The following is an 11,078-nucleotide window of genomic DNA, read 5'->3' on the forward strand; positions in this document are numbered from 1 at the left end:
AAACCATGCCAGGCTCCCTGGCCCCCAACTCCGGAATCACGGCATCGGAATATCCGGTCGATTCGAACATCCTGGCCGGTGAGGAGAATTTCCAAGACCATTTTGCACCAGCACAGCACACTCTAACAGCCTTCAAACCCCGCTCCAGCGCTCCCAGAGGTCCGAGATATTCTCAACGTTGAGCAACTCCCCGGGTTAAGTTAGAAAAGGATCTCGCGCGCTCAGGGTCGTCGGTCCAATGGCAGTGAGGAGAGTTTTTTCACCAAGGTTCAATCTGCATCTTGCCTTGTCAAGTGTGACAATATCACTGCAATACAACACAGGTATCATTTGGCGACCATGGACAAAAGGCTTTAGAGGGTGATTTGAGGCTCCCTCGGCCGTCCATGACGTTGTGCACGGCTTTTGCCCAAAGCCCATTGCTTGGAGTACCTAAGGTAGGTACCTAGGTAAGGTAGTTTGCAAAGCGAACCCGACGCCCATTTCTGCTTGTGCAAATACCACATGCTCAGCGATGCGCTACGTCAACCACACCCTCTCTGTGAGAAACTGGCCCAGTTGTACAATATCCATACTTCGCCCGAGGTAGAAACGGAGCATAGTTCTAGAGAAGCCCCCTACACCGTACCAACTGAGAAGTCCGGTGGCCAAAACAGCAAGTGGCACACTTGATCTAGAACATGCTGCAAACATCAATGTAAAAGTCTGGCACGAACTTCCTTAGACTTTCCATTCCCCATACAAACAGTGAGGTATATACCCAAGTGCTTGGTAGGTATCAATACAGCCAGCCCGAGAGAGCTCCATGCTCACAGTTGCCTATTCAGAATGCGGGGACTAAAAATGTCTACATTTCGATATGCGACTCATAAGTGAACAGAATGGCACTTTGCTAGTAGTTATGAAGACCGTCATCCAAAGGCGGTCAGCCACCTACACGTTTATCTATTGAAGTGTTGGCATTCTTAGCGTGCCGTTTTCCGGCACATGTTTCGTGCTGAAGACCGCCGAGTTACTCAATAAAAATAACAGTTAGCCCATTGGGTGAATCTGACAGGTAGAGATGACCGTCATCTCTATTTGTTTGCTTTGGGGCTTTGTCTTTCAACATTGATTACAGGTTTATTAGCCCCCGATATCCCTCTCCGAAAGCATGCGTACAGTACTTCAGAATACGGTACGGTGTTGTGAATGTAAGGTCATGACTTTCCAAATGCATCATGTGATACGATGACATGTCTCAATATCTCTTGTTGGAGCGCAACGGACTCCTGGTAGTCCCAATCGGGTAACAATACTCAAGACCGTTAGCGGAGGGGGAGGTACCGGGAGGGTCGGAACCAGGAAATGGGCAGCGAATCGTCTTGAGGCAAGGCACTGCCTCGCACGGGCGCCATTGCGGTTTGCCACGGGAACACGGCATTCGCAGGTCACCTAAGCAACGGTACCAAATGCTTGTCCTGCCCAACGCAGCCAGTCAGCAGCAGTACAGGGGCAACGCAACGGTGGCCGTGTCAGAACCGGGTACGCCAAAGATAGGGCGGAGAAAGACAATACAACACGGAGTTTATAGCCAGCTCAGGGATAACAGTACCTACCGTATGCTCTGTATAAGGTAACCCTCCACATGCTCCGCAACCCGGATCGGGACTCAAGATTAAATACCTATGCATAGGACGCCTCAACGCGGGCGGAGCTCCCCTGATCCGGTTATGGTTTGTCTTGGATGATTTGCCGCGTGTCTGATTGCAGCGGGTGTTTCATTTCTATATTACCCCCGCATCTTGTGACACCTTGACCGTACCAGTCCGATTGTCGAAGCCACCGATGGAGCAGTAGCTCCATGACTGCACCCGCAGAGGTTGACAGACTGGCTGTCATTCCTTCGCAGCGATATTAACTTCCATCCTGTTGGGCCGCTAACAACATATTACATATGCAGTCCAAACTAGCGTCATTTTACCACTCCGTGACAACCTCACGACATGGGAGACAAATGTGGGGGCAGTAGTCCTATAAACGGCCCAACCCACCTCAAGATGCGTCATTGGGGGCAGTAACTGGTTTCCGAAACTCTTCTATTCGGAAACGTGACACAGCTGCCGCGATGAGGTTTTACCAAGCAGCCATTCTGGGCGCAGCGCTCGCCCCTGGGGCTTTGGGCCACCGTAAGTTCCCCGTCTCACCGCATGACCAGACTGACTCTTATTTCCAGAAATACACGGAATTCTCCTCGTCAACGGCACCGAAACTCCAGAATGGAAATACGTCCGGTATGGCAAACGCACACTTGCCGATCCTCGTATAGCACTAACAGATCTAGGGACGTGGGTTACCACTATGCGTACGCCCCTGGCTCCTATCCCCCGGAGATCGAGTTCCCCAAAACGCCGCCACAGATGGACATCAACCACCCGGACATCACCTGCGGCCGGAGTGCTTTCGATGCGGCCGCCAAGACCGAGACGGCCGACGTGTTAGCCGGTTCCGAAGTCGGGTTCCGCGTCTCGTATGACGGCGACGGAAAATACGGCGTGTTCTGGCACCCGGGCCCTGCTCAAATCTATCTCTCCCAACCTCCTAACGGCGAACTCGAGACTTACCAGGGTGATGGGGACTGGTTCAAGATTGCCTATGGTGGTCCGGTCGCGAACGATGAGTGGATGTTGTGGGGGGCACCCGAGGTAAGTTCATGATCCCTCGGCCTATCCGGCCCCCGAATGTAGCAGGGAAGATGACTGCTGATCACGACACCATCCAGTTTAACTTCACCATTCCAGAGACCACGCCACCGGGAAAATACTTGATGCGCATCGAACAGTTTATGCCCACCAAGAATTCGAACTACAGCCAGTGGTATGTTAACTGTGCGCATGTGAACATCATCGGGCCTGGTGGAGGAACTCCCACAGGGTTCGCCAAATTCCCCGGCACGTATATCGTCGATGAACCAGGTGAGACGACTCCAGCTATCAAGCAAGGGACATCGAGCACCCACTAACTCACATTCTCCTTCTTTCGTTCAGGCCTCAAGATCCCGGAGAATCAGATGGTCAACGGGGGATATGTACCGGACGAGGAATTGAGATTGCTCGAGTATCAGGCCCCGGGACCGGCTGTTTGGACCGGTTGAGCAGAACCGATAGTGTGTTCGTCCCACGCGTCTGCCGAAATGATGGGAAGACTCTCGCGGTGAAATCTACGGTAAGTGATAGGATAAATGACACGAATATACAGAAGATGGGTGTTTCGATGGTAGCATATGGGAGGAATAACATGATTCACGAAATTCGGGGGAACCATGACTGCGGAAGTGGCATGTGCACAGCCAGACGCTCATATAACCGAAAGGCTAGCACGGAAGCGGCGGTTCGCTCCCAGCAGAGAGTCATCAGGTGAGGCCGCTATATCCCTTGTATAACCTGTTCCATACATGTCCGATCACCTAAGTGGTGTATCGCGCAACATCACCTCCTCCGCCCGGCCAGGACCCGGTGAATCCCTCCGAAGTGACAATGTCGGTGCCGTCCTCTAGCCTCAAGGTAGCATACGCATCCTTGCTACAGAGGCCAAACGCTTGAAGTCCCACAGGCGTCTGCTTGACAAAGTGCATGTGCCTCTGACACTCGAACGTCCCGGCACAGCCCTGATACCCCGGCCCGCTGAAGAAGGCCCAGCTCGCCGAAGCATACGTGTGAATCCCCTTGCCGCCGTTGAAATAGTTTGCAGGCCCCATCCGGCACCTCTTATCACCCGCCGCGCAGTGGGCGAACGTCGGGTCTCCCCACCCGGCCTCGTCCACCGTCCATGGCGCGGGCAGCACCATCAGGTTATTATCCCCCTGGTCGTAGTTCGTCTCACTCTGCAGCATCGTCACCAACACATTCTCCGCCTTCCGAAAGTTCAACTGATACAACCACCAGTGCTCCGACCCCAGCCCATGCAGCCACGTCCCCTTCGTCGCCTCCACCAACGCACCCCTCCCCGCCGCGAAGCTACTCCCACCATCAAACTCCTCGGTAACATGGTCCGCCACCCAGTTCCACACATTCTCCACATACACGGACGACGTCTTCGCAAAATGCATCCCCAAAAACGCCGCCTTACACTGCGCCGCCGCGTCCCGACACGCATCCGTCAGCGGCGCCGCCCCGCGCGTCCCACCCACCGTCACCAGACTATTCCACACGGCCACATCCCCCGGCTGCGCACCGGCCATATGAAACTGCATCAAGATCGCCCCGGGCAGCACGTCGCCCACGGTCACGCGCATATCCTGGATCTGCGCCACGCCCACATCACCGGGCTCGCCGACCTGCACGACAGGCCTCGGGTTGGCCACGTCCTTGAAGAAGGCGCCGCGCGCCACGATGGTCGCCCACGCCTCGCCCACGATGCGGCTGCCGCGCGGGACGAGCAGCGTCGAGTCGACACGGTACTTGCCGAAGGGGAAGTAGGCGATCTTGGACTGGCCGGCCGCGAGCCGGAGGATGGCGTTGAGCGCGGCCGACTCGTCGATTGTGTTGTCGCCCAGGATGGTGCGCCCGCCGTTCTGCGCCGGGTCTTTGACGTTGAGGAAGGCGGTCACGGGCGTGGAGGCGTAGTTGGGTGCTGGGAGGGCTGGGTACCAGCCACCGGAGGGGGCGAGGGCGGTGGGTCGGTTCAGCGGGGAGGTGGTTGGGCCGTAGATGGGGTCGCGGTTGACGGTGTTGCCGTAGGTGAACTGGGCGACGTGGGATTGGGCCGGGAGGGTGAAGTCGGCGGGGCCTTCGGCGATGTTGGTGTGGAGGGTGTCTTTGTTGAGGTTTTCGATCAGGTAGCTTGGCCAGGAGGTGGTTTTGAGGGTGACGCCGGAGTTGATGGATGTGGCGTCGACGAGGGCGATCCAGGGAGACCCGCCAGTGTTGAGAACGGCGGTGCCGACGGTGTCGAAGGTCGGGTTGATGATGCTGATGGTGCTGCCGCCGTCGATGAGCATGCCGACGGTGTTTTGGAAGAAGCTGATGCTCTTGAACACGGCTTGTTGGTGGCCGTTGTACCAGATTCCGTTCTGCAAATTGTCAGTTTGTCAGTCCTACCGCATTTGAACTATCACCAGGGGCTTCTTACCTGGCCACCCTCTATTCGCACGTCCGACACACTCAGCGTAGACCCCCGACCGAGACGCATACCGGAGTGTCCAGATCCATCAATCGAGTTGGGCATTCGGATCTTGACGTTCTGAAGATGGGCGGCTTGCGCAACACCCCACCAGAGCGCGACAAAGGGGGCGTCCCCAGGAACATTGGTGGTGTCAAGGACAATGTTCTTGAGGCTGACGGCGAACGACAGCTCGCCTGAGATCCCAGTTGTCGGATCCTGGCCGGAGAACAGCGTGCCATCGCGGGCGAAGCCGGATGCGGCCTTGAGGACGGGGGGCTGTGGAATATCAATTAGCGGGCGGAACGTAGGTATGGTTGTGGTGGGCCTCTCACGTCGGTGGCATCACCCATAATCATTGTGTCGGTATTCATTTTTATTGTCTCGCTAATGATGTACTCACCAGGGGGGATATAGACAACCTGTCAAACTTTTAGCACAGGTTCAGGGTCAAAGTCGAACCAAGCCATACCCGTGGCTGGCTAGCGAACCATTGGCCGTGCCTGGTGCTGCCGTTGGTCGCCGCATTGATAGCAGTCTGAATACCGGCTCCATCACCGGGGGCGACAGCGCGGAAGACCTCGTAGACATAATCGCCGTCGAGATCGGGCGCGAAGCCGCGGATGTTCGCGGAGGTGTGGTCAATATTGGCGTACCAGAAGCTAGTTTGAGCCTGGCGTGGGCCAACTACCGGCTGGAGCGTGGGCGATGCCGATGCAACACCGAGCCAAGCAGTGGCAAGTAGTGCTGCCAGTGAGATCTGCACCATGGTGGGATGGTTTGACCACAGACTGAAGTCTGGGGAGGTTGGAAGAGAGCACTTGAGTCAGGGGTGGCAAGATGACGGTGATGAAGGACGAGGCGAGGCGTCAACCTCAAATATATTCCGATCCGTGCTCTCACGAAATCTGAGTAACCAGGACTGTTATTCCCTGAGTAGATCCCATCTCACTTGATGCTTAGCGGCCGGTTTCTCCCCACAAATGTGCCGGACAAGGGACGTTCCCAAGCCTCTGGGCCCGAGTAAGAACCCCCAATATTGGACGAGTTTGCAACGAGAAAGTCGTAACAACCCCGCATGTGTACTCGGGGTGGAATCAGGGGTGTGATTCAAGGTCGCGAAGGTTACGAACGGTCCAATCGCAGGCAAAGTTCCCTTGTCGTGGCGCCCAACTCCACTCCAGGCATCAGCATTTCGATATGTGCAAGCATAAATCGAGCTTCCTGAGAGAGATTAGGACGACTTGCAGGACGGTTCTCGGCCTAGAATAGGATATGGTCACGGCGCGTGTATACAAGAGCCGGTATGAACAAGTTCAAAGAAGGCAGTTAACTCAGAACACAGTACAAAGTAGAATAATAGTTGATCGACATTACCAACGTGGAGCGCACCCGCCGCTTCCCCATTTGGGCAGGATCTCGAGCAGCGCAAGTGTGTGATTGGCTGCGACTCCTTCCTCGAGGACTCATACATGGGCCTCTTGCTTCAAACTCTCCATTTGAGTCAAGTTCATTCCTGCATGTCTACAAGACCACAACGGGGCCATCGAGGCGGAAGGTCGGAAGACGACCCAAACAGAGATTACCCCTGCTTGGATAGACGCGAATTTACAGAACCCAATGTCGAACTGGAAGGTAGCATCGGATTCTGAAGCACGAACGGATATGGAGGGGCGATAATGTAACATAACCTTGCTCGCAGTCTATGCTTCCGGGGATTTCTCAGTTCTCTCTTTGTCACCTTCTTGAAAAGTCGGGGCTTGATTTAGTCTTTTACCGTCAGCCTTAGGAAACGCGTTAATATTACCCTGTAGACACCTAGTAGCTATCAACGCTCCCGTTTCCTTAGTTAGAAGTCCTTCAGGCTTTTATGTACCTTTGGTCGTTTGCCCTTGTGTAGGCCACCCGTGATTCCAATTTATCCTGTTCAAGACACGCGTTTACTCGGAACACTGGGCTCTTCCAAGAACCGAGAATTTAAACTGTATGCTGGCTGGCCTGATTGTGCATCTACCCTTCAACGGATTGGTCTTTCGACAAAGGGCCCAAGATCATGAGCGTCTATCCAATAAAAACATGGTTTTCCAAAGGAGAGTTCTGTGCACTCTTTGTACACAAAGTGCACTCCCTGCGCCCAAAAGGCATCTTTCGCCTCCTGTACTTCCTCGTCTGTCCACTCCACCGGTGCAAGCTTGGCCCATTCCCCGTCGGTATAGGCCGGTGGCCTGGGTACGCGCCAGTTTGCACGCCAAAACACAACGCGCTCCATTTTCGGGAATCTCTTCCTGAAGTTGAAGGCAAACTCCTTGATAAGTCTGAAGAGTTTGCCGCTCGACCGCGGCAGCCCCAAGCGCCTGTGGACAGGCGGTATCTCAGTCCGTCTGTCGTCGCTGTAAGCGTCCTCGTAGATCTCGAGTACTTTTAGGCCCGGTGATAGCTTTGTTGTGTGCGCCACCAGGACAAGCTTGTCTGGGTTTCTTGTATCTCCCGAGTTGGTAGGGTCGGCGTACTCTGGCACATTCTCGGGCGCTTTCGGGTCATCGGGGTTGAACGACGCCGGCATGGGGAGGAATGGCTCGTGCCACCACCGCTGTCGCCAGGAACTGACTTCTCGTTTCTCCATGAACACCGCCCCGAAAATCGCGAAGGATGGTGCCACGAGTTCTTCGATTTTGACGAGGCGGTCCAAATCCACCAACTTCTGACGAGGGCCGAACAACAGGAAGGAATCAGCAAGACTGGCCCACTGCTGGTACACCGCTAGGCGCCTTAAACTATGCGCGAAATTCTGAAGAATTCCATTGTTAAGACTAGGCGACCGCCGGTAATCATAGACACCCAACCTATGTATCTGGGCGCCGGGTATTGCACCCCCAATCTCTAATGTTTCCAGCTGCGATGCCCCCACCGAGATTTCTGCCAACGATGAAATGACGTCCACGGTGAGTCTTTCCGGGAACACATGCAAATGCTTGACGGGTGCGAATATGCTCACCGTATTTACTGGCGTCGGGCTCCACATGTCGCCCCCGAATTCGAGCGTTATCGTTTCAAGCTTTGGAAAATGGAGGAATGGAATTGCTTGATCTGAACACCAAAATCCCGCGGCAAAACAAAAGGTGAGCGATTTGAGACTGGGGCAAGGGACAAGCTGACGGGCGTTTCCCGACCCCCCCGCCGAGCCCCCTCCTAAACCGCGGTGCAGCAAGTTAGCCAGGATGGGATGTACGGATGGTTGGTGCGAAGAGATCGATTCTAGAGCTCGAGATGGGGTGGTAATGTCGGCTGGGAATATCAAGTTTTGAAGTACGGGCATGAGACAAAGTAGGGCATAGTATAACCTTTGCCTCAACTCGGAATTATCTTCGCCGTCGGTCCCGTCGACATTTAGCACGTTGAACATTGCTGCCAGCTCGTGGTTGGGGTCCTCCTCTGGTCCAGCTCGAAGGTAAAGCTCTGCTAGTAGTGGTAATGGTGGGATATTTTTGAGCTTGGTATGTGAAATTATCCACGTAGCCGTATCAGACAGACTTTCTAGACAGCAAAATGTTCGAATCCAACTTTGCCGTTCGGGATACCGAATAAGGATGACGAGGAGTTGTGCCATGGCACGTCCTGATGCCACTACGGCCGTGTCATAAAGGGCACGGAGGGCTATGAGCCCTGTATCGCGACGAGTCACACAAAGATTCAAAAGCTCGGCGTAGCGATTGGGTCCAACCTCCTGAGGGTCGGGTCGGAAATATAAAAATATTTGAAGCAGTAGCTCATTTGGTAATGCGTCAAACGACAAGCGCTCTGCGCCGCAGGTACCCTCGTTGCACGACAGTGTGTGTGGTCGATCCATGAGATAAGGAGAATATCGGTACCTACGTGAGTACATTACCTTGTGCAACTTTGGAACTACGCAACGTTATGGGAGAGGGGGGGCCCATTGGCAACGATATCTCGTGCTTGGGACTAATGTTGGGTGCGACATGTTCCAATGTTGGTTTTTATATTTGAGCGGATATTAAAGCTGTACCAGGAGCATTAGAGCATTCTTTCGCGTCGTCCGGTTGTTCTAGACATAAACTAGGTACCTATCATTGAAGCGTTTGTTACATGGGCCCCTATTTGGCCAACGTGGTACTACCGTAGTTACACCCTCAGGTAGGTACATACCTAGGTAGTCTTGGCTCGAGCCCCATGATCGTGGTCAAAGCGAATGGGTTTAGAGTTCGGATTCCTGTGTCCTGCCAAATATATGGTGTACCATGAACGAACATACCGGGTACAGGAAGAAGTTGTCATTGACGGGTGTTCCTTTCGTTCTACCCGCAACAACGTAATACCCAACAAAAGCACCTGCCGCTTTATGTCGCGCAATGAAACGTTCTTGTGTTATAAAGGTACCTAGAGAGCCCTTGTCCATTTTCGAGCCCAGGTACCTACGTAAAGAAAAGTGTGGGAAATAGTTTGTACGGGAAGGCTTCCAGCAATGCCAACTTCCATTAACAGTAGCGGATGCGACGTGTTTTCCCCCAATAAAACTAGGTATTACATACACCACACCTCCTTGCATTCGTCAGTATGGGTGTTGCACCTTATTGTCTCCGCGTGACAAACTCGAGGAAAACGTTTACATCCTGCGTAAGACGACTTTCACCAAGCTGTTCCAGTGTCCGAATCGTTACCCCTTCAACTCCACAGCGAAAAAAAAAGAAAAACCCTAAATAATCTAGAAACCCCTCGACCTACCCTCTGGCTAAAAGAAAGCCGAACTACCTAGAAGGCAAGGTTAGGAATCAAGCAAAAAGAACAAAAAAGAAATCGACCGAAAGAAATGGGGTAAAAGAAAAGTACATAGAGGAGGTAAGCCGGTTTTTTTCAGGCTTCCGGGTGACTTTCGTTTTGTTCCTCCCGTCGAGGACTCGAGATTTCCATGGTCGACATCTGGGCTTGGAGTTCGGTTTCTTTTGCCCACGGGGTCGCTCCCGTCCCCAACCCAGCCTGAGCGCCAAGCACCAGGTAACCCGGTTTGCGGGCCAGCAGGAGCGGCCCAGCGGCGGGGTCCAGATCGCCCAGCCCTCACCCACCGGCAACTTCGGGCCACCCCCCGGGCAGACGCGGAACATCACCGATTAGGAAATGCGCGGGAAGGAACGCCTTCTGGAAACAGCACCATTTCTTGGGCGCGCGCAGGCAGAGGGGGACGGGACGGGCTGAGTAAAGTTTGGCGGCAGCAGCGCGGCTCCCAGGGGAGTTCCATGGTGTGGGTTCGCGTTAGGCGGGATTTGTGCGACGGGGGTCCCTTTCCGCGTTTTGGGTTCCTTGGCGGGTCGAGATCGTCCGCGCCATCGCCGCCGTTGTTGAGTCTAATTCTTGTCAAAATTTTATTTGCACCTCCCTCGTCACCAAACTGGACCATGTCGCGCATGGGGCCGGATCTGGCTGCGAGGCTTGCGGACGCACACCCACGCGGAAATAGCTCAGGAGGAGGAAATGATGGGCGCTGCTGCGGTCCTCGGCGGGTCCGACCGGGTGGGTGGTGCGTCACCACCAGAACCTGGCATTCTCATCTTCGACGAAGGGCGACGCGCGGCGTGCGTGGTTCCGCTGGGGCAGGACTCCCGCGTTGGCTCCGGCGGGGACGGGGGTTGCCAGGTTGCCCCGGAACTGTGCCGGGGACGGGCCGGATAAGTGGATACCGCGTGGGGAGAAGGTGCCTTGGTCGGGTCCGTCGCCGTCGGAGTTGGGCGGAGTTGGCCGGGGGTACGCCGGCCAGCTTACTGTGGTACGTGTTCTGTGCGCGAAGTACGCGTCCCAATTTCCCTTTGGGAGTGAGGCTTGAATGGGTTGAATGGGTTGAATTGGCCCTCAATGCATATGCTTCAATGTATGTTTTGTGATGTGGAAAAAAAAGACAAAAAGATGAAACCATCGAACCTCCCCGCCGA

At 54.6% G+C, this 11,078-nt stretch overlaps 3 protein-coding genes across 3 annotated transcripts; 1 reads left to right on the plus strand and 2 right to left on the minus strand.

The window, feature by feature from the left end:
- Window positions 1-1,994: 1,994 nt before the first annotated feature.
- Window positions 1,995-3,289, plus strand: B0H64DRAFT_50681 (glycosyl hydrolase family 61-domain-containing protein). The gene is made up of 5 exons (XM_062808354.1): window positions 1,995-2,168; window positions 2,216-2,273; window positions 2,324-2,684; window positions 2,762-2,954; window positions 3,027-3,289. Exons 1-5 carry the CDS (start codon window positions 2,108-2,110, stop codon window positions 3,131-3,133), a joined length of 780 nt encoding a protein of 259 aa, XP_062654522.1. The 5' UTR covers window positions 1,995-2,107; the 3' UTR covers window positions 3,134-3,289.
- B0H64DRAFT_451624 (pectin lyase fold/virulence factor) lies at window positions 3,290-6,175 on the minus strand. The gene is made up of 4 exons (XM_062807169.1): window positions 5,612-6,175; window positions 5,475-5,561; window positions 5,110-5,418; window positions 3,290-5,050 (listed from the first exon to the last, which is right to left on the minus strand). The coding sequence occupies exons 1-4, from the start codon at window positions 5,906-5,908 to the stop codon at window positions 3,446-3,448; spliced, it is 2,298 nt and encodes a 765-aa protein (XP_062654523.1). The 5' UTR covers window positions 5,909-6,175; the 3' UTR covers window positions 3,290-3,445.
- A 981-nt stretch (window positions 6,176-7,156) lies between these two features.
- B0H64DRAFT_446809 (uncharacterized protein) lies at window positions 7,157-8,161 on the minus strand (the record flags this gene model as incomplete). Its single annotated transcript, XM_062806947.1, has 1 exon — window positions 7,157-8,161. One exon carries the CDS (start codon window positions 8,159-8,161, stop codon window positions 7,157-7,159), a length of 1,005 nt encoding a protein of 334 aa, XP_062654524.1.
- Between the last annotated feature and the right edge of the window lie 2,917 nt (window positions 8,162-11,078).

This window comes from Chaetomium fimeti, assembly GCF_033439085.1.
Source record: "Chaetomium fimeti strain CBS 168.71 chromosome Unknown B0H64scaffold_11, whole genome shotgun sequence".
Classification (NCBI taxonomy): domain Eukaryota; kingdom Fungi; phylum Ascomycota; class Sordariomycetes; order Sordariales; family Chaetomiaceae; genus Chaetomium; species Chaetomium fimeti.

Bases quoted from the DNA above. Each gene is read 5' to 3' on its own strand.
- B0H64DRAFT_50681 (XM_062808354.1), top strand. From the start codon at position 2,108: ATGAGGTTTTACCAAGCAGCCATTCTGGGCGCAGCGCTCGCCCCTGGG. The intron at 2,274-2,323 runs GTATGGCAAACG...TAACAGATCTAG, and splicing joins CCAGAATGGAAATACGTCCG to GGACGTGGGTTACCACTATG. The intron at 2,685-2,761 runs GTAAGTTCATGA...GACACCATCCAG, and splicing joins TGTTGTGGGGGGCACCCGAG to TTTAACTTCACCATTCCAGA.
- B0H64DRAFT_451624 (XM_062807169.1), bottom strand. From the start codon at position 5,908: ATGGTGCAGATCTCACTGGCAGCACTACTTGCCACTGCTTGGCTCGGT. The intron at 5,562-5,611 runs GTATGGCTTGGT...AAAGTTTGACAG, and splicing joins GGTTCGCTAGCCAGCCACGG to GTTGTCTATATCCCCCCTGG. The intron at 5,419-5,474 runs GTGAGAGGCCCA...GATATTCCACAG, and splicing joins TTATGGGTGATGCCACCGAC to CCCCCCGTCCTCAAGGCCGC.